This window comes from Thalassophryne amazonica, chromosome 9 (genome assembly GCF_902500255.1).
Source record: "Thalassophryne amazonica chromosome 9, fThaAma1.1, whole genome shotgun sequence".
In the NCBI taxonomy this organism is placed as follows: Eukaryota; Metazoa; Chordata; class Actinopteri; order Batrachoidiformes; family Batrachoididae; genus Thalassophryne; species Thalassophryne amazonica.
Window position 1 is genome coordinate 16696531 of NC_047111.1, and position 26665 is coordinate 16723195.

Sequence of the window (26665 nt, forward strand, 5' to 3'; positions counted from 1 at the left end):
CTCAATATAATAAAGGTGTGAGGGACACCACATTTACTGACTGTATAAATGTTAGTCACAAAATCTAACGTACCTCAGGAAGTGTGCTGACGAGCGTGAGACCTCACCCCCTCCTCTTTCACAGACCATGCATCAAACCTGGACGTTCTCTGCATCCACTGATGATGAGATGGCTCTGAGACGACGATCTCACCCGTCTGGTCACAAGGTCGAGTCTCTGGCAAATACACACTGTGTACTCCAGTCTTAAATGCCACCATGTTCCAATCCATGTAGATGCACCACAGCTGTGAGTCCTGAGGAGCCGCAGGTGATCAGGGTGAGGTCCTGATAAACTCAGCTACACAGCCACTCAGTCCCAAATGCAAGCCACCTGGAAGGAAAAACAAAAGACAAACAAAAAGGCAGCCAGGCCCCCCAGCCATACAATTGTAGCTGAACATTCATGTTTTCTTTTAAAAAAAAAAAAATTCCTCCATACCACTTCATCGTGAAGCTGTATAACTATGTTACCAATGAAAAGTACCACTTGCCCCCCCCCCCGCTCGCCCCAGCTAGACTCTGAATCTGCCGCCAACAGGCTCCGCCCCCAGCTAATCAGGATCAGCAGCCATGAATGAGACGGCGTGAGGGAGGCTGCAGAGTCACTGAACTGACCCTGAGTAAAGCCTGGAGGGAGGACAGACGAGGAAACCTTTGTCCTGCATCCACATCTTCAGTCCTGCAGCAGCAGCAGCTGACCGTCTGGACCCACTCACGCCTGCACGGGTCACCCCAGGTTGGAAAGACCCCGAGGAAGAGGAGCCTGTGTGGAGGGTAAGTGGGGCAGGTGGATGTGGATTTGGTTTTTAGGCCCCAGTTCTGCTTTAGTCCAAAGCCTCTTAGAGCACCAAGCTGTTCGTCCTGAACCAAGAAACCTCGGCTGCAGAACTGTCAAATGTTCTGACACCACGTTCACTGTGGAACGTCTGTCTTTGGTTCCAGTTTGTAAAATTTGAGGATTTGTTTTGACTTTCTAAGCTGATATTCAAAATTCTTCTGGGAACCTGGTGGGACGTGATCTGTATTTAATAAATGGGTGAAAACAAAAGGTACTTTAATCAGGTTTCCCCCGTTTGAGTGGTTTCTTCCACACTAGGTCCTATTACAGATTACGTCTGTTAATTAGGTAAGTAAATGAAGTGGGCCAAGCCCAAGATCAACAGATAATAAATGAGGCTGTTATTTACTTACATCCATATCAATGTGCAAACAATAAAAGCAAAAAAAAAAAACCGTGTAAGAATACTACTAATATTGGAGTTAGTAAGGAACTTTACATGTAGGTAACACTCCGACTCCTACAGGGCTGTTTTGGATCAGTTACTGTTTGTTTGGCTGTCGCACATAATAAACAGAAATAAAAATACAATAAACCAGCATCTATTTTACAAACAAAGCAATGCTAAAAATAATACTTATGTTGTATTTTTAAAGTAAACATAAAGTTGTATAACATAAACCAAACTACTAGTTTAGTATACAAATAGTGAAGGTTTATGAGTGCGCCACGTTGAATGGAACATTCCATCTTTCAACACTCTAGCCATTGCATGAATGAAAAAACATTCATTATTTGTTTTATATAACGCCTAACAATCCTGACGATGTCGTCCGTACCTGATGCTGTATACTGACGTCTTTTGTGTACAGACTGCCATGTGCTTTCTTCAGTCCAGTGAAAAATTGTGACAAATTTGCAGAGCTCTTAATACGACAGTGCTTGTACTTCAAGTAGAGACGTCCCAGCGAATACTGCAAATGCCTCCAGATGGCTTATGGTGTACTTCAGTTGTTTTTTGTGTTATAAGAATAAACACGTCAATAAAACAAACCCCACGTTTGTTTTTAAGCTAAGTGCCGTCGCCGTTAGTGTGAGCGCGTGCGGCACAAAACATATAGAACAAAAACTGCACAGTAAATGGAACACAATGGCAATGGTACAAATGATCCACATCAGGTGACATACAAACCACCAATCAAATAACAAGGATCTATTTAGGCGTTACAGTAAATATACCAGTAGACGGCTCCGCACCTCCCGTCCTCCACATCGTGGCTCTGGTCGTATGTTTTCTTTTCACACTTCATCTGCAAACGCTATACCTTCATTTTGGTCTCACGCTCGCCCACTTCTGGGTTACGTCATCACAACAAACCACACGTGAAGCAGACCAATCTCCGTCCTCTCGCTCGCTGCTCCCATCACACAGACTCACGCCACTTGAAACTGTCTCTCCTCAATACCCGCTCTCTCACAAACAAGGGCCTCATCCTAATCGAATTCATCACGGACAATAAACTGGATTTCCTCTGTTTAACTGAAACCTGGCACAAACCCCTGGATTACTTTTCCCTAAATATAGTGACACCCCCTGGATTCACTTACATTGAAAACCCCTGTTCTGAAGGGCGAGGCGGAGGCCATGGCAGTTATTTAAACTAGGACATAAGTCACTCCATATCACTCCCAATTTTTCATTCTTTTGACCATATTGCTTTAAATTTTCTGGTCCTCACCTCTGGTCACTGTTGTAATTTACCGTCCCCACAAGCCCAACCCTCCTTCTCTCAGAACTCACTGAACTCCTGACCCAAATAAGTGCCATCTCATCATCCATCCTTCTGCTTGGTGACTTTAATTTTCATGTTGACAATATCAATTCCAAATCTGCCACTGAATTCCTGGACCTTCTCAACTGCTTCAACATCACTCAACTAGTAAACTTTCCCACTCATTCTCAAGGCCATATCCTGGATCTAGTATGCTACCGGTGTCACAATCCATAACCTTGCAAGCCATAACCTGCACATTTCAGATCACCTTGCCATCACATTTAACATTAATATTTCCCTTACTGTCACCAAAAAAAAAGTACAATAGTTTTCCGTAATCTCAAATCCATCAACCCTGCTGCTCTTTCCTCTGTCCTCACAACTAAATTATCCGCCTCCCCTCCTCCATCATCTGAAAATCCTTCTGAACTGGTCACCCACTATAATAATACTCTTTCCTCCTGCCTTGAAGAACTTGCCCCAACTAAAACCAAAATAGTCTCCTTCACTCACACTGCCCCCTGGTACACCCCCGAGCTCCATAAAATGAAATCCCGCAAGCGCCAGCTTGAGAGACTGTACAAAAAAATCTGGTTTGACTGTTCATCTACAAATGTTGTGAAAGTGTAGTGACACGGACCCACAACAGGGGGCGTAAATGAACGGACAATGAAAGAGTCAAATATGAACACTTTACTGTTGTGAAAAGCACAACCAAACACAGCAGATTACAGAATATGTACAATAGTCAATTAGCAAAGGTGACGTGTGGACAGGCTCGAGGATAGAGGACGTCTGTGATGAGAAGAACCGGAACCACACGATTTCCTCCGCCACCGAACCTGGAGAATACTGGGGCCGCCAAATCCCGAACACCCCAGGTGGCCACTGTCTCCGCGTGTCGGATCTGGTACTGCTGGCGAGGAGCAGAGACAATCAGATGTGGGTGTGTGAACACCCAGTAACAACAACGGTGGGAATTCCACCTCCACCTCTAACACACACTCGTGCAGTGTCTGAGTAACCACTTATCTGGATATGCAGGCTGAGAAGGTTACCTCCTAAGGTAGACGATATCTCGGCAACGAGGTGGAGATGACGTCCGGTCTTTATGGAGTGGGATGATGAAGTGTAGATGGGTGACAGCTGTCAAGAGATAATGAGTGACAGCTGTCACCCCCGGCTGTGTCCGTGGCGGCAGCGCCCTCTCGTGCCTGAAGCCCGCACTTCAGGCAGGGCGCCCTCTGGTGGTGGGCCAGCAGTACCTCCTCTTCTGGCGGCCCACACAACAACAAATGTACAAAGATCACCTGCAACAATACAAAGACGCCCTTAATTCTTCCCAGTCTAATTACTACTCCAATCACATCCACTCTGGTTCCAATAACCCCAAATCTCTATTCTCTACCATTAACACACTCCTTAAACCCAATAACATTTCATCCTTCACTACCACCAAATGTAATAGCTTTCAATCCTTTTTTCAGTCCAAAATTGACTCCATTTACAGTTCCCTCAACCTTCTGTTCCCACTCCCCCTCCAGACCCTCCTCCCCTCAGTCCCAAACATCAGCTTTCAGATTTCAAACAAATCTCCCCTGTTCAGCTTACAAAAATACTATCTGGCATTAAAACCCCCACTTGTTCCCTGGATCCCATCCCCTCCCCCCTCATTAAAACCTGTCTCCCCATAATTTCTCCACTGATCACAAAGATCATAAACTCCTCACTGTCCTCTGGTTCTGTTCCACAGTCTCTCAAGCTGGCAGCTATCACGCCCATTTTCAAAAAACCTGGTCTTGACCCCGATAACTTAATCAATTTTCGGCCTATATCCAACCTTCCCTTTCTGTCTAAAATCCTAGAATGGGTCATTGCTGATCAGCTCCAAACCTACCTCAGTTCCGTTAGTCTATTTGAACCTTTCCAATCCGGCTTCCGTCCAAAACACAGTACTGAAACAGCTCTTCTCAAAGTCACCAATGCTCTCCTCCTCTCCTCTGACTCCGGCCATCTCAATATTCTCATTCTCCTGGACTTCACCACTGCCTTTGACACCATCAGCCACTCCATCCTCCTGTCTCGCCTCAAGACCTCCCTCAACATCACCGGCTCCGCCCTCTCCTGGCTTCAATCATACCTCACAAACCGGCAACAGTTCATCCACGTTAACCGCTGCGCTTCCTCCATAGCCCCCCTATCTCAAGGTGTTCCCCAGGGTTCGGTACTTGGTCCTCTCCTCTTCATTCTCTACATCCTCCCTCTCGGAAGTATCATCCGTCATCATGGTCTCCACTTCCACTGTTATGCTGATGACATACAGCTTTACATTTCCACCACATCCATAAACCCTAACATTCACTCCACCCTCACCCACTGCCTGTCTGAGTTAAAAACTTGGATGCAACACAATTTCTTGAAATTAAACACTGACAAAACAGACATCATCATCATCGTCCCTAAAAACATCACAAAATCAACCCATTTTTCACTCTGTTTTGACAACACTACACTCACTCCATCCCCCCTTGTCCGCAATCTTGGAATCCTTCTCGACCCCACCCTCTCATTTGACCCACACATTAAACAAATAACCCGGACTGCATTCTTCCACTTGAAAAATATCGCACGTCTCCGTTCATCCCTCACTTTCTCCGCTGCTGAAACCCTTATACATGCTTTTATCACATCCAGAATCGACTATTGCAATAGCATCCTCTATGGTTTACCTTCCAAAATACTCAATAAACTACAGTATATACAAAACTCTGCTGCCCGTCTCCTCACCCACACCCGCACTCGAGAACACATCACCCCCGTCCTACAAAACCTCCACTGGCTCCCCATCACTCAACGCATTCACTTCAAAATCCTCCTGATCACTTTCAAAGCCCTCCATAACCTGGCCCACACATATCTCACTGACCTCCTCCACCGCCACTCTCCATCACGCTCTCTCCGCTCCTCCGACACAAACCTTTTGTCCTTTCCCTGTAGGACCAGGCTCCGAACCTGGGGAGACAGAGCCTTCTCCATCGCTGCCCCTACCCTCTGGAACTCTCTGCCCCAACCACTCCGTGCTTGCCCCGACCTCCCCTCCTTCAAGAAAGAACTCAAAACCCATCTGTTTAAGTTAGCTTTTAATGTACAGCCCTGATTTTTAATGTGCTTTTTCTTAGCGTTTTTATCCTTTTCTTTTGGTTTGTAAAGCGTCTTTGAGTGTGCAGAAAAGCGCTATACAAATAAAATGTATTATTATTATTATTAGATCAGTATATTTAACATCACAGTCTTGTGTATTATAAATAACCAGTGTTATTTATAAAGCAGTAGCACACTTATACTCTGTGGAATAAGGCTGAACATTCAGCTTTGGGGCCCCCAAGTGGCTTGATGGGCCCAATGCCTTTGCACAGTTCAGATATAGGAAGAAACAGCTGTGCACTAACATATCAAGTTGGCATTATTTTTGTAAAGTGATGTAAAGTTTTATTTTACCAAATTAATTTAACGTGACCACTTACAAAAGTAATAATTATGTACATCTATTTTACCTGCACCACAGAGGCTCGAGGAGCTCCTCTTAGTTGGTTGCTTCTCCATATACTGTAGTTAGCTGAATTCTGGTCAACGGCATGTAATGGCTTTTTGTTACAAATCTGCAGTCCTCTGATGGCCTGAACTCCATAAAATCTCATAAGAATATAATTCAGCCTCACTGGACTCCTGCAATTTGTTCATACCAACTGGGCAAAATTGTTGTCTTTGGCTTCCTAAAACTGAGTTTGTGCTTCCGAGAGGCAATCTAATGCCACCGTCTCAAATGATCTATGTCAGACTATAAAATTCAACTGTATATCTTTCTTTCCTGGAGAGTTTCACGTCACATTTATAAGATTCTGAACATCATGTGAAAATTTGTAAAAAGTTTGTATTTGTATTTTTATACTAAGGTGCAGGGTTTAATTTGGTCAAGAGACAAATGTTATATAATGCAACCTTTAGTCAGATCAGGGGACAAAAATGACCCATTTTAGACCACTTGGAGAACAGGGCTTATGTTAGAACTTTTATAACTTGTCGTCTGTTATCCTTCCAAAAATGTGCCTGTGAATAGATGATAACCTTATAATTACTGTATTAAGAGGATTCAGTTCTAAGTTGTTGCATGTTTTCTGGAAGGCTGGTTTCACCTTATTTTAGCTCATTTTGGACAAAAGAACATCTTAAGTGTCCTACAGAGTGAAAAATATCCAACTCAGAGGCTGACTGACCTCATAATTCAAAATCTTAGGTGCCACTTAGTAAATATTTGCAGTATCAGCTTCCTTGGTAAAATTAGAAGCCCCTGAAGTTGGAAAAATGCTGTTTACCACATGTGGTTTCTTTAAATATTTTTCCCCTAAACAACTGGTATGAGGAATTAAAAGCTAATATTTTACATGGTAGGTAGAAACATGTAGTAGATCTAAAATTAAAACTTTTTTCCAACAAAATTTGAGTAGGTGATCTGGGGAGGTTCCTGAAATTTCAGTGAGTTGGCACGTAATGACACCAAAGCGGGTGGCACTGTCAGCCTTTACAGCTGACACGTTTCACCACAGCAGTTGGCAATGAACAGTTTCTTCATCAATATTTCTCAGAATCGGGCAAAATTCCCAACAAACCTGCAGGTGGCTCTGTGGACTAGGACTTTGACTACCAACCTAGAGAAGTCAGTTTGATTCACTCCACCCTTCGTCTGCATCGCGCAGCTCACCCAGATGGAAATGGGCACCAACTTGACCAGGGAAGTAACCTGCCATGGGTTGATGTCCCGTCTTTTGGGCAGTTTGTAGACTCTTATAGACAATCAATCAATCAATCAATTTTTTTATATAGCGCCAAATCACAACAAACAGTTGCCCCAAGGCGCTTTATATTGTAAGGCAAGGCCATACAATAATTATGTAAAACCCCAACGGTCAAAACGACCCCCTGTGAGCAAGCACTTGGCTACAGTGGGAAGGAAAAACTCCCTTTTAACAGGAAGAAACCTCCAGCAGAACCAGGCTCAGGGAGGGGCAGTCTTCTGCTGGGACTGGTTGGGGCTGAGGGAGAGAACCAGGAAAAAGACATGCTGTGGAGGGGAGCAGAGATCGATCACTAATGATTAAATGCAGAGTGGTGCATACAGTGCATCATGGGAACCCCCCAGCAGTCTACGTCTATAGCAGCATAACTAAGGGATGGTTCAGGGTCACCTGATCCAGCCCTAACTATAAGCTTTAGCAAAAAGGAAAGTTTTAAGCCTAATCTTAAAAGTAGAGAGGGTGTCTGTCTCCCTGATCTGAATTGGGAGCTGGTTCCACAGGAGAGGAGCCTGAAAGCTAAAGGCTCTGCCTCCCATTCTACTCTTACAAACCCTAGGAACTACAAGTAAGCCTGCAGTCTGAGAGCGAAGCGCTCTATTGGGGTGATATGGTACTACGAGGTCCCTAAGATAAGATGGGACCTGATTATTCAAAACCTTATAAGTAAGAAGAAGAATTTTAAATTCTATTCTAGAATTAACAGGAAGCCAATGAAGAGAGGCCAATATGGGTGAGATATGCTCTCTCCTTCTAGTCCCCGTCAGTACTCTAGCTGCAGCATTTTGAATTAACTGAAGGCTTTTTAGGGAACTTTTAGGACAACCTGATAATAATGAATTACAGTAGTCCAGCCTAGAGGAAATAAATGCATGAATTAGTTTTTCAACATCACTCTGAGACAAGACCTTTCTGATTTTAGAGATATTGCGTAAATGCAAAAAAGCAGTCCTACATATTTGTTTAATATGCGCTTTGAATGACATATCCTGATCAAAAATGACTCCAAGATTTCTCACAGTATTACTAGAGGTCAGGGTAATGCCATCCAGAGTAAGGATCTGGTTAGACACCATGTTTCTAAGATTTGTGGGGCCAAGTACAATAACTTCAGTTTTATCTGAGTTTAAAAGCAGGAAATTAGAGGTCATCCATGTCTTTATGTCTGTAAGACAATCCTGCAGTTTAGCTAATTGGTGTGTGTCCTCTGGCTTCATGGATAGATAAAGCTGGGTATCATCTGCGTAACAATGAAAATTTAAGCAATACCGTCTAATAATACTGCCTAAGGGAAGCATGTATAAAGTGAATAAAATTGGTCCTAGCACAGAACCTTGTGGAACTCCATAATTAACTTTAGTCTGTGAAGAAGATTCCCCATTTACATGAACAAATTGTAATCTATTAGACAAATATGATTCAAACCACCGCAGCGCAGTGCCTTTAATACCTATGGCATGCTCTAATCTCTGTAATAAAATTTTATGGTCAACAGTATCAAAAGCAGCACTGAGGTCTAACAGAACAAGCACAGAGATGAGTCCACTGTCCGAGGCCATAAGAAGATCATTTGTAACCTTCACTAATGCTGTTTCTGTACTATGATGAATTCTAAAACCTGACTGAAACTCTTCAAATAGACCATTCCTCTGCAGATGATCAGTTAGCTGTTTTACAACTACCCTTTCAAGAATTTTTGAGAGAAAAGGAAGGTTGGAGATTGGCCTATAATTAGCTAAGATAGCTGGGTCAAGTGATGGCTTTTTAAGTAATGGTTTAATTACTGCCACCTTAAAAGCCTGTGGTTCATAGCCAACTAACAAAGATAGATTGATCATATTTAAGATCGAAGCATTAAATAATGGTAGGGCTTCCTTGAGCAGCCTGGTAGGAATGGGGTCTAATAAACATGTTGATGGTTTGGATGAAGTAACTAATGAAAATAACTCAGACAGAACAATCGGAGAGAAAGAGTCTAACCAAATACCGGCATCACTGAAAGCAGCCAAAGATAACGATACGTCTTTGGGATGGTTATGAGTAATTTTTTCTCTAATAGTTAAAATTTTGTTAGCAAAGAAAGTCATGAAGTCATTACTAGTTAAAGTTAATGGAATACTCAGCTCAATAGAGCTCTGACTCTTTGTCAGCCTGGCTACAGTGCTGAAAAGAAACCTGGGGTTGTTCTTATTTTCTTCAATTAGTGATGAGTAGAAAGATGTCCTAGCTTACGGAGGGCTTTTTTATAGAGCAACAGACTCTTTTTCCAGGCTAAGTGAAGATCTTCTAAATTAGTGAGACGCCATTTCCTCTCCAACTTACGGGTTATCTGCTTTAAGCTACAAGTTTGCGAGTTATACCACGGAGTCAGACACTTCTGATTTAAAGCTCTCTTTTTCAGAGGAGCTACAGCATCCAAAGTTGTCTTCAATGAGGATGTAAAACTATTGACGAGATACTCTATCTCCCTTACAGAGTTTAGGTAGCTACTCTGCACTGTGTTGGTATATGGCATTAGAGAACATAAAGAAGGAATCATATCCTTAAACCTAGTTACAGCGCTTTCTGAAAGACTTCTAGTGTAATGAAACTTATTCCCTACTGCTGGGTAGTCCATCAGAGTAAATGTAAATGTTATTAAGAAATGATCAGACAGAAGGGAGTTTTCAGGGAATACTGTTAAGTCTTCTATTTCCATACCATAAGTCAGAACAAGATCTAAGATATGATTAAAGTGGTGGGTGGACTCATTTACTTTTTGAGCAAAGCCAATAGAGTCTAATAATAGATTAAATGCAGTGTTGAGGCTGTCATTCTCAGCATCTGTGTGGATGTTAAAATCGCCCACTATAATTATCTTATCTGAGCTAAGCACTAAGTCAGACAAAAGGTCTGAAAATTCACAGAGAAACTCACAGTAACGACCAGGTGGACGATAGATAATAACAAATAAAACTGGTTTTTGGGACTTCCAATTTGGATGGACAAGACTAAGAGACAAGCTTTCAAATGAATTAAAGCTCTGTCTGGGTTTTTGATTAATTAATAAGCTGGAATGGAAGATTGCTGCTAATCCTCCGCCCCGGCCCGTGCTACGAGCATTCTGACAGTTAGTGTGACTCGGGGGTGTTGACTCATTTAAACTAACATATTCATCCTGTTGTAACCAGGTTTCTGTTAGGCAGAATAAATCAATATGTTGATCAATTATTATATCATTTACCAACAGGGACTTAGAAGAGAGAGACCTAATGTTTAATAGACCACATTTAACTGTTTTAGTCTGTGGTGCAGTTGAAGGTGCTATATTATTTTTTCTTTTTGAATTTTTATGCTTAAATAGATTTTTGCTGGTTATTGGTAGTCTGGGAGCAGGCACCGTCTCTACGGGGATGGGGTAATGAGGGGATGGCAGGGGGAGAGAAGCTGCAGAGAGGTGTGTAAGACTACAACTCTGCTTCCTGGTCCCAACCCTGGATAGTCACGGTTTGGAGGATTTAAGAAAATTGGCCAGATTTCTAGAAATGAGAGCTGCTCCATCCAAAGTGGGATGGATGCCGTCTCTCCTAACAAGACCAGGTTTTCCCCAGAAGCTTTGCCAATTATCTATGAAGCCCACCTCATTTTTTGGACACCACTCAGACAGCCAGCAATTCAAGGAGAACATGCGGCTAAACATGTCACTCCCGGTCCGATTGGGGAGGGGCCCAGAGAAAACTACAGAGTCCGACATTGTTTTTGCAAAGTTACACACCGATTTAATGTTAATTTTAGTGACCTCCGATTGGCGTAACCGAGTGTCATTACTGCCGACGTGAATTACAATCTTACCAAATTTACGCTTAGCCTTAGCCAGCAGTTTCAAATTTCCTTCAATGTCGCCTGCTCTGGCCCCCGGAAGACAATTGACTATGGTTGCTGGTGTCGCTAACTTCACATTTCTCAAAACAGAGTCGCCAATAACCAGAGTTTGATCCTCGGCGGGTGTGTCGTCGAGTGGGGAAAAACGGTTAGAGATGTGAACGGGTTGGCGGTGTACACGCGGCTTCTGTTTAGGGCTACGCTTCCTCCTCACAGTCACCCAGTCAGCCTGCTTTCCCGGCTGCTCGGGATCTGCCAGGGGGGAACTAACGGCGGCTAAGCTACCTTGGTCCGCACCGACTACAGGGGCCTGGCTAGCTGTAGAATTTTCCACGGTGCGGAGCCGAGTCTCCAATTCGCCCAGCCTGGCCTCCAAAGCTACGAATAAGCTACACTTATTACAAGTACCGTTACTGCTAAAGGAGGCCGAGGAATAACTAAACATTTCACACCCAGAGCAGAAAAGTGCGGGAGAGACAGGAGAAGCCGCCATGCTAAATCGGCTAAGAGCTAGTAGCTACGCTAAGCTAGCGGATTCCTAAAAACACGCAAAGTGAATAATGTGTAAATAATTTAGAGGTGATTCAGCAGAAGGAGTGCTTTAGTTAAGGCACGTAAAGATTACACTGGGAAACAAATCGTAATCTAGATAACTAGATCAATCTAACTGCGCAGATTAAACAGCTAACAGATACAGAAAAACACCGCTGTGCTCCGGAACAGGAAGTGATACAATACCGCAGTGAGAGCCAACCACCAGTAGAGGCAAGCAAGAGGACGCATGGAACGCATCAGCCTTCACATCAGCCAAGACAGGCAGCAACTTTTATGTTGCTGCCTGTCTTGGCCAGGTCTCCCTTGAAAAAAGAGGGTTTTAATCTCAATGGGACCTCCTGGTTAAATAAATAAATAAAAAGCAGCAGCCCAGTGGGCCTCTTGGACCATATGGGCCTGAAAATGATTGCCAGGTCATTATGCTCGGCTCACATTGTCCACCGGCAACCGTTTCCACCATCCAGTGGTTCATGTTTAAGGTTTAAGATAACAGGTGTCATCCAACCCTCAGTTCTAAAGTCAAAACCAACCAAAAATGTTATGTCTTTGTTTATAGAAAGTGACGGTCAGAATCCTGGACAACATGGAAACCAGACTGTGGAAGCTGGTCGTGCAGCGATGACGGTTTCCAGCCTGTGGATGCCTTCAGCTCTGAATCCCTGCCATGTGAGTCAACGAGTCCACAGCACGGCCTCCATGTTGGAGACGGCCACACACACAGATTAGAGGTTGAAGATTAAGTCTGTGTGTGTGTGTGTGTGTGTGTGTGTGTGTGTGTGTGTGTGTGTGCGTGCGTGCGTGCGTGCGTGCGTGCGCATTTTTTGTTTTTTATCCAATACCAGGGTGGGAGGTGCTGCAGGTTGTTACTGTTGGAACAAATTAACTTTAGTTGACCTGATTCAATAAGCAGCCAAAGCTTTAGAACGAGGACTGCTGGCCATTGCATAAAAAAATAATAAAAATTACTGACTCATTTTCCAGTATTTCAGAGAATTACACAACCTGAAACCACAAAAAAAATACAAATTAAAAAAAAATCCCAGTGATTTTTACGTTTATACTTAAGACATTTTGGATTTGTGGACACTAAACAAAGTGTTTCAGATACTATATATTTTGATATTTTTGTCCATTTCTTCCTGCGAGGTGTCAAGCCGTTGTTGCATTTTTCTTTTCAAAATTCTCCACAAATTCTCTATTATGGACAGGTCAGGACTGCAGGCAGGTCCGTCCAATTCAGTTCAGTTTATTTCACTTATATTGCGCCAAATCACAACAAAGTTGTCTCAAGGTACATTACACGAGTAAGGTCTAACCTTACCAACCCCAAGAGCAAGAACACAGGCAACGGTGGGAAGGAAAAACTCCCTCTGATGATACTAAGGAAGAAACCTCAAGCAGACCAGACTCAAAGGGGTGGCCCACAGCTTAGGCCAATTGCAAAGTTTTACAAAGCTGAAGAAACAGGAAACAGGAAAAACAGAATAGCATCATAAACAAAATGCATTATTGAAATTAGCACACAGTCATTGGCCACAGGCAGGGTGTCGTGAGATAAGTCGGGTCCAGGGTACCGGACCCGCATCCTCTTCAGTCCAGTGCCCATACCCTGTTCTTCTGTACATTCTTTGTAATGTGTGCAGAATATGGTTTCTCATTGTTTTATTAAAAAAATGCATGGACGTCCCTGAAAAAATGTCATCTTGAAGATAGCATATGTTGCTCTAAAATCTCAGTGTTCTTTTCTCAATTAATGCTGCATCACGGAAGTGTAAATAACCTTTGCCGAGGGCACCGACACAACCCCAGACCAGGACAGACCCTGGACCTGGCTTTTAGATTTCGTGCTATAACAGTCTGGATGGTCCTTTTTGTCTTTGGTCCAGAGGACGCAGCGGTCATTTCTTCCAAAAAAAAAGATCTGGAATACTGATTTGCCTGGCTACAGTACACAGTTCCTCTCTGGGACAGTCCAGCCCAGATGCCTCAGAGCCAAGCAAAGTTCTGATCAAGGTTAACATAAGTTTTCTTTTTGCACAATAAAGTGGCATTTGTGAATGTAACTTTGTATTTTAGTGCCTGACAAAAGTTTCCCAAAGTAATCCCTTGCCCATGTGGTTATATGTAAGGATTAAACAACTCGAAGCTGTGCATTATATGGTTTGAATGCACAACACAGAGTCTACACCGCGAAGTGCATTCGAGTTGTTTAATCCACTTATACCATGATCCCACACAGTGAGCTAACACACAAATATTTAAGTTAACAGAACTTGATAAAAATGTGTAAGTATTAGGGACTATTTTATGTCAGTCTCAAGATATTTTCATCCTTAGCAACCGTTCTCTTCTTCTTTCCCGTCTTCAATCTTGTCCAGTTCGTCCGATGTTAAATAAGATAAAATAAGATAAACTTTATTGATCTCACAGAGGAGAAATTCACGTTACGTCAGCTCTTAAGAAAACACAAAAGTTGAGGTGAACACCCAGGTATTTGAGACTGTCCACAGTCTCTATGTCCTCCCCCTGGATGTTCACCGGTGGGTGAGGTGGTGGTTTCCTCCTGAAGTCGATCACCATCTCCTTTGTCTTACTGGTGTTGAGACACCAGTGGTTGCGCTCACACCAGTCCACGAAGTCTGTGATGACCGACCGGTACTCCAGCTCGTTCCCCTCAGACCCACAATGACCGAGTCATCAGAGAACTTCTGGAGGTGGCAGCTGTCTGTGTTTTAGGTGAAGTCTGACTGACAGCCGCGCAGCCGCACGTACTGCGGGCGGTCAGTGAGGTAGTCGATGGTCCAGGCAACAAGGTGTCCTTCCACACCTGCGTCCTCCAGTTTCCCCCCACAGCAGTGCCGGTCTGATGGTGTTGAAGGCGCTGGAGAAACCAAAGAACATGACTCTAACAGTGCTCCCTCCGGTCTCCAGTTGGGTGAGCACTCGTTGCAGTAGGTAGATGACAGCGTCATCTACCCCGATGTTGGGCCTGTAAACGAACTGCAGTGGGTCCCGGGTGTCGCTCACCACGGTGCGGAGGTGAGACAGGATGAGCCGTTCCATGGTCTTCATGAGGTGGGAGGTCAGGGCAACTGGTCTGTAGTGGGCTGGTTCCTTGGCGTGCGGTGTTTTGGGAACCAGGACCACACAAGAAGTCTTCCATAGGGTGGGGACCACCCCCAGGCTGAGGCTCATGTTGAAGATGTGGCTGAGGACCTCACAGAGCTCATCTGCACAGGTCCTCAGCAGCCTCGGGGAGATCCCATCAGGTCCTGCTGCTTTCCTCTGCTTCAACTGCAGGAGCTGGCCTTTCACCTCGGTTGGAGTTACAGTAAGGGGGTAGGGGGAGGGGGGACCTGGGGTGTTAGCTGAGGTGGGCTGGTGCTGAATACAGTCGCGGGGGGGGGGGGGGGCAGGTCCGGGGTGCTGTGGAGGTGACCAGGGGGAAGAAGGTGGGGGTCAGAGGGACTGGAGGGCTGGCTGCTGGAGACATGTGGAGGACCATGAGCCGGGGGGGGGGGGGGCAGGCGTGGAGGAGCCAAAACAGTAGCTCCTCTGCGAACCGAGAATCCCCATCTGCAGTCCTGCTGGCACCCTGCCCAAATCCGGAGGCGGTCTTGAGGCATCTCCACACGTCTCTGACGTTGTTCCAGGCCAGCTGCTCCTCCATCTTCTCTCCATACACTTTCTTGGCTGCACGGATCTTCCACTGGAGCTCCTGTTGGACTCTATGTTGCTCCTCTCTGTCTCCTGAGTTGAAAGCCCTCTTCTTCTGGTTCATCAGGGCCTTCAGCTCGGGGGTCACCCAGGGGTGGTTGTTGGGGAAGCACCGTACCCTCTGGGTGGGCACAGTGCTCTCCACACAGAAGTTCATGTGGTCAGTGACACACTGGGTCAGGCCGTTGATGTCTTCACCATAAGAGTTTTGAAACAAGCTCTATAGTCTGTGGTTCTGAAACAGTCACTCAGCGTCTCAGTGGCCTCTTCAGTCCAGAGTTTCACTGACCTTTTCTGCACTGGCTCTCTTCTCACCCTGGGTGTGTATTGGGGGAGCAGATAGACGAGGTTGTGATCAGAGCGTCCCAGCGGGGGGAGGCGGGCAGAGGTGCAAGTGTCCTCCACATTAGCATAAAAAAGGTCCAGTAATCTATTGTCCCTGGTTTTACGCGTGACGTACTGGGTGAATGTGGGGAGGGTGGCAGAGAGGGAGGCGTGATTAAAGTCTCCGGTGATGAGGAAGAGCACGCGTGGGTGTTGCGTCTGCAGCCATGTGACTGTGCTGTGAATCCGCTCACAGGCAGCGGCGGCGTCTGCAAAGGGAGGAATATACGCGCAGAGCGTAATCACACTTCCACACTCCTGTGGGAGATAGTACGGCCTCATGCTCACCACGAGTAGCTCCACTTCCGAGGAGCAGATCTGCTCCTTCATGTAAATATGAGTTGTGCTGCACCATCTCACTCACATAAACGGCGAGCCCTCCTCTCTTTTTTCCACTCTCCGCCAGCGTCCTGTCCGCGCAGATGAGTGTGAAGCCATCCATGTTGATTAAAGAATCCGGTACATGTTCATCCAACCACGTCTCCATGAAGCACTTGAGACTGCAGTCTTTATACAGCCTCTGGAAACATATTAGTGCTGATAGCTCCTCGGTCTTGTTGCGGAGAGATCTTACATTCCCCATGACCACAGACGGAATATAAGTCCTTCTCTGCTTTGTTCGCCCGCCCCTGCAGTCCCTACATTTCTTCCGAATGTCTGCAGATACGTCCGGGTGCTCAGCATAGCGAGGACCCGGCCCACTGTACATTGAGTCTCTTAGTCCAAGCAGCTGATCCCGGCTATAAACAATGGGTTGTCCAGAGCTGGAAACAGGGATTTCCCCGCGCTGCCTCAAAAAGTGCAGAAAGCAGCATAAGGATGATCACAAAAGTACCAAAAGTGGGTTTCCCATGTGCATACTTGCACAGGGTACCACCCACTGCAAATAAAAACAAATAAGCACCATTAAAAAGTATTAAAAAATAGCAAAAGTAGGAAAAAGAGGGAGCAGAGCTGAAGTAACAGGCTGCTTCAACAGCGCCATCTTGAAAAGATCTTGAAAAAAATCTTTATGCCGTTGCTTTTGCTGTTCTTCTCATTTGCTCTCCTCCTCTTCCCATTCCTCAAACGTTTTATTTTGGCCAAAAATATTGAAATTCACTTGTAAATCCATGTTTTGTTTCTGTCATTCACCTGTCAAAACACAGCTGATCTGCACCAACTGATTTGCGCGTTGCTATTGTGATGACCAGAGCGGAGTGATATTACAGTGACTTAACTTGCCGAACTATGTATGCGTATACATGAAAATAATGCACGCCAGTTAGACATGGAATTCTCGCTGACCACGGTATAACAGCTATTGATGAATGACTGTTCTTGATGCACTGCCACCTGAAGATCGGAGATCATGGGTGTTCAGTTTAGGCTTGCCCCCTTGCCCTTTATGCAGTGGAATTCCTCCAGATTCCTTGAATTATTTAATGATATTATACACTGTAGAGGGAGAAAAATGCAAATTCCTTCCAATCTTTCTGTGAGGAACGTTGTTTTTGAAATATTTCAGTAATATTCTTATATACACTCAACAAAAATATAAATGTAACACTTTTGGTTTTGCTCCCATTTTGTATGAGATGAACTCAAAGATCTAAAACTTTTTCCACATACACAATATCACCATTTCCCTCAAATATTGTTCACAAACCAGTCTAAATCTGTGATAGTGAGCACTTCTCCTTTGCTGACATAATCCATCCCACCTCACAGGTGTGCCTTAGACTGTCCACAATAAAAGGCCACTCTGAAATGTGCAGTTTTGTTTTATTGGGGGAGATACCAGTCAGTATCTGGTGTGACCACCATTTACCTCATGCAGTGAAACACATCTCCTTTGCATAGAGTTGATCAGGTTGTCAATTGTGGCCTGTGGAATGTTGGTCCACTCCTCTTCAATGGCTGTGCGAAGTTGCTGGATATTGGCAGGAACTGGTACACGCTGTCGTATATGCCGGTCCACAGCATCCCAAACATGCTCAATGGGTGACATGTCCGGTGAGTATGCCGGCCATGCAAGAACTGGGACATTTTCAGCTTCCAAGAATTGTGTACAGATCCTTGCAACATGGGGCCGTGCATTATCCTGCTGCAACATGAGGTGATGTTCTTGGATGTATGGCACAACAATGGGCCTCAGGATCTCGTCACGGTATCTCTGTGCATTCAAAATGCCATCAATAAAATGCACCTGTGTTCTTCGTCCATAACAGACGCCTGCCCATACCATAACCCCACCGCCACCATGGGCCACTCGATCCACAACACTGACATCAGAAAACCGCTCACCCACACGATGCCACACTGCGTCTGCCATCTGCCCTGAACAGTGTGAACCGGGATTCATCCGTGAAGAGAACACCTCTCCAACGTGCCAAACGCCAGCGAATGTGAGCATTTGCCCACTCAAGTCGGTTACGACGACGAACTGGAGTCAGGTCGAGACCCCGATGAGGACGACAAGCATGCAGATGAGCTTCCCTGAGACGGTTTGTGCAGAAATTCTTTGGTTATGCAAACAGATTGTTTCAGCAGCTGTCCGAGTGGCTGGTCTCAGACGATCTTGGAGGTGAACCTGCTGGATGTGGAGGTCCTGGGCTGGTGTGGTTACACGTGGTCTGCGGTTGTGAGGCTGGTTGGATGTACTGCCAAATTCTCTGAAACGCCTTTGGAGACGGCTTATGGTAGAGAAATGAACATTCAATACACGAGCAACAGCTCTGGTTGACATTCCTGCTGTCAGCATGCCAATTGCACGCTCCCTCAAATCTTGCGACATCTGTGGCATTGTGCTGTGTGATAAAACTGCACCTTTCAGAGTGGCCTTTTATTGTGGGCAGTCTAAGGCACACCTGTGCACTAATCATGGTGTCTAATCAGCATCTTGATATGTCACACCTGTGAGGTGGGATGGATTATCTCAGCAAAGGAGAAGTGCTCACTATCACAGATTTAGACTGGTTTGTGAACAATATTTGAGGGAAATGGTGATATTGTGTATGTGGAAAAAGTTTTAGGTCTTTGAGTTCATCTCATACAAAATGGGAGCAAAACCAAAAGTGTTGCGTTTATATTTTTGTTGAGTGTATTTGTTGACACATCAGGAGATACTTTGTCCATCTTTGCTCCTCAAAAACCGTTCATGGATCCTGTTTTTGTACCAAATAATCATCCGTATAACACTAGTTAACCATGGAGGGCACTCACAGAGCACATACCTCCACCAGTGCCATGTGCAGATGGGGGCGCTGTTCTGCCACAGTGCAGATGACACGGAAGTCAGTAATAGTTGCAATAAAAATGTCCTTTTGGGAAAGTGATCTAAGATCCATCATCTGCCTGAAATCATGTTTTTGGCCAAGTTTACCAGAAGACCCTCTGTGGATCTCGGGAGGGGTCAGGTTAGTCCTCATCCCAGGGTCTCTGTGTTCTGGGACAGCTATCAAATTGGCACCCTGGGGTTCTGGATAAGAACCTATGAACCGTACATTTTCTTTTGTGTGTGTGTGTGTGTGTGTGTGTGTGTGTGTGTGTCTGTCTGTCCGAGCTGCTTGCTAAAGGAATTTATCGACACATTCCTTTGATTTTCACTCGGACACAATGTTAATCTTCTTATTTCAGCACTAATGAATCATTAATACACTGAAACATAGCCCCGCCCACACACATTGCTCCTCCTTATCACGCAAGTGTTTGTGTACCCAGAACCTGTGTTACTTCATTATTTCTTTGGTTAAGTGTATTTTAAATGTAATTCCAATTTTCAAGTTGACCAAATGTCTGTTTATAGACTGTTTTTATCACTTTCATGGTCAAAGTGCTTTACAGTGATGCCTCACATTCCCTCGCTCTCACTCTCTCACTCACTCTCACACACACACACACACACACACACACACACACACACACACACACACACACACAATGTAACCGCACACTGGGAGAAAGTTGGGGATTCCAGATCTTGCTTCAGGGTCCTCAGTTTCAGGTCTGGCTGGGATTTGAACTGATGCCCTGCTGGTCACAAGTCTACTGCTTCAAACACTTTTTTTTAGGTTGTTGGTGTTCCGAGAAACATGTTGTTGTTTGAAATCTGGGTTCTTGTTGTTGTGATTGGTGCCGCTTTAGGGCAAGTCGTGTGAGTCTCCGCCTCTCCTCGGGGAACGCTGCCCCCCCTGGTCATGATGTTTGCACTACAGAGGAAACGTTAACATGGAGACGGGACTAAAATGGTTCTGATATCTGAAGATGCTTTTCCACAGCCGGGACTAGATCCTGAGTCCTGCGGCACTCAGTTGCCAGAGTGTCCACTCACAGCTGGTTAAACCTCATTCTGTCGCCATCTATAGTTCACTGTGTGATAAACGCAGCTGAACTGGCAACTTAATTCTTCTTATTGTTGTGTGTTTCAGTTTTCATTGATCTTTATTAAACATCTCACTGCGGGACACTTCACAGTGGAATCAGTTTGAGATAAATGTGGTTTTCGTTATGACCAGTTACTACTAATCGCAGCACTGCAGGCTCCTCCCCTTTACATCCTGGTGCTAGGAAATACCCAAATGTCAGACCTTCAATCCTCTGTGGTCCAATGACTCACAGGTGTGTCCAGGTCATGTTACCATATCTTCAGTAATTCCCCCTCTTCAGGTTCTTACATACAATATAGTGTCCAAGTGTTGCATATCAAAATGTTCAGAACAAGTAAGTCCCCTGTCAAAATTACAGCTTAGGTTCCTGCAGTGGATGGGGTACTTCTGTAGATCAGGGACCAAAAAAAATTGTATTTGTTTCTTGTTGGAGGAAAATAGTCTATTTGTTCTGATGGTTTGTAGTTCTGAAGTAATTCCACATGCTGTGAGGACAAAGTGGACACTTTCACAGAAGGATCAAAGAGTAGACCAGGTTCTCAGAGAACCCTGGGAATAGGATGATGGAGATTCTTTGCTCAGTTCACTATCGAAGCTCAGCTCAAGTAACTCAAAACCTTCTGATCACAAGGTACAGTGTCCCTGTGGTGGTCAAGTTCTGGATCAAGACCCTGAAAATTATAAAACTTTTTTTTTTACCATTTTCAGCATTTGGTGGCCTTTAGCTCAGCCGTTATACCCGTGAAAACGTTACTCAGTTCTCCTAAATACCAGCTGGATTAAACTAAAAATAAAAAATAAAAAATTCAAAGCCTGTCCGAGTGACAATTACAGTTTAAAAATGCACAATCTTTACTCAACCCTTTAACTTTAGGTGACCTATGAGCAAAGCATTAAGGCAGCTGCAGCTCTCTGTTGGCAACCACTACATTGAAAAGACAGACATTCAAGGAAACTGAACGTCAGTAAATTTTACACCTTAAACATTAAATTAATTTCTTGCATGTCTTACTGGCTCATGCGGGGAAGGATGACTTAATGATCCGAGATGTACGCTGACATTGATGTAATAAGCACTGTGGGGCTTGAACCTCCCAAACAGACCACCTTTGCTTTTGTCATGAGTTTATTCAAATACACTTGATCAGAAGCAATTTACTTGCTTTTTGATTGTATACTTAACATTTTTTTTTACTTGTTTATGCAATTTGTTTTTAATTTGTTGGATTCATTGTGACATTTTTTAGTGTCTATGACAGAGTCCACAAGTTGAGTTCTGATGTCCTGGAATCAATCAGAGTCTGAACCATGGTCATTCTGCAGCAGGTAGGCAACAACGTGAAACAAATTTTTAATCACTACTTGGATTTCACAGCACCCCCCCCCCCAAAAAAAAAAAAACAAGAGAAGTATAAACCTTTATCTGTTGTTTTCAAGATTAGTTGGCATTATTACCTTTGACTGGCAGTTTATTCTTGTGACTACTGTTTTAAAAGATTGTACCGGGTCTGCTTGTTATACTTGGGTATTTTTCAGTAGTAATAATGCGTTATGTTTGGGTATTTTTCAGTAGTAATAAAGCGTTATGTTTGGGTATTTTTCAGTAGTAATAAAACGTTTATGTTTGGGTATTCTTCAGTAGTAATAAAGGATATATTTTGGGTATTTTTCAGTAATAATAAAGTGTTTGGGCATTTTTCAGTAGTAATAAAGTGTTTATATTTGGGTATTTTTCAGTAGTAATAAAGCATTACGTTTGGGCATTTTTCAGTAGTAATAAAGTGTTACGTTTGGGTATTTTTCAGTAGTAATAAAGCGTTACGTTTGGGTATTTTTCACGAGTAATAAAGCGTTTGTTTGGGTATTCTTCAGTAGTAATAAAGGGTTTGTTTGGCCATTTTTCAGTAGTAATAAAGCATTATGTTTGGGTATTTTTCAGTAATAATAAAATGTTTGGGCATTTTTCAGTAGTAAAGCGTTACTTTTGGTTTGAATGTTTTTCAGTAGTAATAAAGCATTACATTTGGGTAATTTTTAGTAGTAATAAAGCATTATGTTTGGGCATTTTTCAGTAGTAATAAAGCATTATGTTTGGGTATTTTTCAGTAGTAATAAAGTGTTTATGTTTGGGCATTTTTCAGTAGTAATAAATTGTTTATTTTTGGATATTTTTCAGAAGTAATAAAGTGTTTATATTTGGGCGTTTTTCAGTAGTAAAAAAGCGTTACGTTTGGGTATTTTTCTGTAGTAATAAAGCATTATGTTTGGGTATTTTTCAGGAATAATAAAGCGTTATGTTTGGGTATTGTTTTAGGAGTAATAAAACGTGTTTATGTTTGGGTATTTTTATTTTTTATGTCACTTTATGATGTTGTTGTACCTGTAACTGCAGCTGTGTTTTGGACTTCAGGGCGACTATGTGTGGTTGGACCTTAACATGCGCAGAGAATTTGGGGTACCTGTGGGTGCCGTCGTTAAACTCTGTGATTCGGGGCAGATCCAGGTTCTGGATGATGAAGGCCGGGTGAGTTTTTGATCCGTCGTGTAAAGAACATAACAGGTTGTTTTCAAAAACTCCCAGCAGGCATAAAGACATTTAAAAAAGTAACGAGCAATTCAGTGAAGTCCTCAATGTTCCAGGGTTTATTATTTATTATTACAATTTACAGGTGTTTACAGGTGTTTCAGATGTTTACATACACCCATTCTGGACATAGAGGTCATTCGTACTTGTAGTAACGTTGGGCTTTCAGTGGTTTCACTGAATGTTTTTTTTTTTTTTTTTTTTACTGTGCAGGATTATTGTACAACATACAAAAAAACATGAAGATGTTGATCAAGTTTTATTTTGTGTTTTCTGAAATGACGATCTGGTCAAATCTATACATACAGCACACCTGATAATTAGCTGAATATCCTGAAACAGGTTTGACTTTTGTCCATTTGATCGTCGTGGCCACTTGCAGATTCCTGATTGGATAGGCGTTCACTCTTCTTGGCAGGATTGGTAGAGTTTATTTAAATTTGTTGGTTGCTTGCAGTGTTCCGACTTTTGGGTTGAGGTCAGAACTTGTGAAGGACATTTCAAAAGTTTAATGTTCAGATGCAGACTCAACCTTGTCATTCTAACCACATAACATAATGATACAGTTTCACGGGTCTGTTTTGTTGTGTAACATTTTAACTAAACGTAAGCTAAGACAAACATAAAAGCAAATAAAAAATAATGAAAATAAAATAAAAATAACATAAAACCTGTGTACAATATTTCACAATGTACAGTGCATCTGGAAAGTATTCACAGTGCTTCACTTTTTCCACATTTTATGTTACATCCTTATTCCAGAATGGAGTCATTTTTTTTCCTCAAAATTCTACACACAATACCCCTTAATGACAATGTGAAAAAAGTTTTTTTTTTTGTTTTGTTTTGTTTTTTAGATTTTTGCCCAAGCATGAAGTCAAAGGAATTGTCTGTAGACCTCTGAGACAGGATTGTCTCAAGGCACTAATCTGGGGAAGGGAACAGAAACATTTGTGGTGCTTTGAAGGTCCCAATGAGCACAGTGGCCTCCTTCATCCATAAATGGAAGCAGTTCAGATCCACCAGGACTCTTCCTAGAGCTGGCCGCCTGTCTAAACTGAGCAATCGGGGGAGAAGGGCCTCAGTCAGGGAGGTGACCAAGAACCCGATGGTCACTCTGTCAGAACTCCAGCATTCCTCCATGGAGAGAGGAGAACCTTCCAGGAGGACAACCATCTCTGCAGAAATCCACCAATCAGGCCTGTGTGGTAGGGTGGTCAGACAAAAGCCACTCTTTAGTAAAAGGCATATGGCAGCCCACATGGAGTTTGACAAAAGGCACCTGAAGGACTCTCAGACCAGGAGAAACAAAATTCTCTGGTCTGATGAAAGAAAGATTGAACTTTGGTGTGAATGCCATGTGTCATGATTGGAGAAAACCAGGCATCATCCCTACAGTGAAGCATGGTGGTGGTAGCATCATGCTGTGGGGATGTTTTTCAGCAGCAGGAACTGGGAGACTAGTCAGGACTGAAGGATTTCATCCAGGATTGACACTTAGTTTTTTATTTTTAATAAATTTGTAAAAATTTCCCAAAACTTTTTTCACATTGTCATTATGGGGTATTATGTGTAGATTTTTAAAAAAAAAAAATTAATTTACCCCATTTTGGAATAAGGCTGTAACATAACAAAAAGTGAAGCGCTGTGAATACTTTCCGGATGCACCATCCAATAGCAGCAATGGCTTAAAGTGGTCATTGCAGCAATAATCAAGAAAGTGCAGAGTGACGAAAAGAGTGTATGTGTGTGCAAATAAAAATTTATTGGGGGAGCAATTCAGCAGACTGACTACATCCGGGTGGAAGCTGTTTCTCAGTCCAGCTGTTTTTGTCCAGATAGGCTTTATCCATCCCACAACCAGCTTTGATGTTTGTTTGGGGTTGTGGTCCTGTTGGAATACCCAGTCATGTCCAAGCTTCAAACGTCTAACTGGTTGTTTGATATTTTGGGCGTTTATCCCCAAGACCATGATGTTAACACCATCATGCTTATGAGTTGGTACCATGCTGGGTTGATGCTTCACCTTTAACCCTCCAAAGTGCCTCTGGTTATTGGGACTGACTAAGTCCATCTTTGCCTCATCTGCATCAGTGAACTCTTGCTGCCTTATACAACATGCAAGTCTCTGAGGTCCTCAGACCAGAACCTGTTGGCTGTCCCTTGGTCAAGGCTGAAGACCAAAGGAGACCATGCGTTTGAGGTTGTGACTCCCAAACTGTGGACTGCACTGCCACTGCATCTGTTCTGTGGACTCTTGAATTTTTTTTTTAAAGAGAAGCTCAAGACCCACCTGTACATTTGTGTTGCTGCTGTTTTAACTTCTGTTACTATTTTGTTTTATTTTACTGTGAAGCCCTTTGTCATTTTATCTTGAAAGGAGCTATAGAAATAAGTTTCCTTACTTACTACTATCTGCCCACAAAAAGTCCCTCCAGGTTTTTACTTTGTCCATCTGGTCAGCTGCAAACTGTATTTGAGCAAGAAGATGTTGATTTTAGAACAGGAGCTCTCAGGGAGCCTCTCAGTTCATGCTGAGGCGGAGACTTTCACGTTTCAGCAGCTTCCAGTTCATGTCCTGGTGGTTCCTAGTGTTGTTTCTGAGAATCTGAACCAATCAGGTGAGGGTGACTGCAAACCTCGAAAAGTGACTTCACCTGCCAATACCTGCTACGTACCGTATGTACAGTTGTTTGGACAGATTATCTTGGAGTTGTACGAAATTCTTGTTTTGTTTTTTTTCCCTCCTCTTTTAAAGTTGTATGTTGTACTGCAGAAAAAGAACATTCATTAAAATAACTGAAAGTCCAATATTACTTTGATGTTCATGTCTACTGTGAATGGTCACCTCTGACCATCATTATGGCCTTATGGTGATTATTGATTGCTCTGCCTCTGAGATCACAGATATACTGTATCTTTTTGTCATTCAGTCTTTACCCGCTCCTGCAGGAACACTGGATCTGCCCGCAGAACGCCACCAACATCAAGCCCATGCACCCGACCTCTGTCCACGGCGTGGAGGACATGATCCGGCTGGGCGACCTCAACGAGGCTGGCATCCTCCGAAACCTGCTGATCCGCTACTACGAACACGTCATCTATGTTAGTCCTCCTTTTGACACTTTCATTCGGGTTTAACGTCCTCCAGGTGTTTTGATGAATGTTGGGAATGTTTACCCTTGTTGACCTGAAGTTGGGTTCACTTTAAATGTGTCAGTCAAGGAAAGTCCCACAACTCAGTCTTTAATCTGCAGGCTTATATGACATTAGGACCACGATGTGGGAAAAAACTGGCTGGTTTCAAGGATCAAGATCAAATCATTAATTAATGCCCGATCTGCTGAGGTGCTGCAAAAATACTTTTCTGTGTAACCGCTTCAGCGGGCCTTGTGCTTTTTGTTGTCTCACGTGGAGTTTATGCAAAACAAATTATGTCACATTTCCACTGAGAGCTGCTGCTTTTTTTGACATATTTGTACGGTTGTATGTAAAAGTTTGGGCACCCCTGATAATTTTCATGATTTTCCTTTATAAATCATTGGTTGTTTGGATCAGCAATTTTAGTTAAATATATCATATAGCAGACACACACAGTGATATTTGAGAAGTGAAATGAAGTTTATAGGATTTACAAAAACTGTGCAATAATTCTCTAAACAAAATTAGGCAGGTACATAAATTTGGGCACCCCAACAGAAAAAATACATCAATATCTAATAGATCCTCCTTTTGCAGAAATTACAGCCTCT

General features: G+C 43.4%; 1 protein-coding gene across 1 annotated transcript in view; it reads left to right on the forward strand.

Moving 5' to 3' along the window:
* The first annotated feature begins 549 nt into the window (after positions 1 to 549).
* The window catches only part of myo7ab (myosin VIIAb), a 117429-nt gene continuing 91313 nt past the window's right edge, over positions 550 to 26665 (forward strand). Inside the window, exons 1-5 of the mRNA XM_034177677.1 lie at positions 550 to 816; positions 12418 to 12527; positions 21591 to 21655; positions 22740 to 22853; positions 25866 to 26018. Coding sequence (XP_034033568.1) covers positions 21638 to 21655; positions 22740 to 22853; positions 25866 to 26018 — 285 coding nt within the window. The 5' untranslated portion in view covers positions 550 to 816; positions 12418 to 12527; positions 21591 to 21637. The remainder of the gene's footprint in view (positions 817 to 12417; positions 12528 to 21590; positions 21656 to 22739; positions 22854 to 25865; positions 26019 to 26665) is intronic.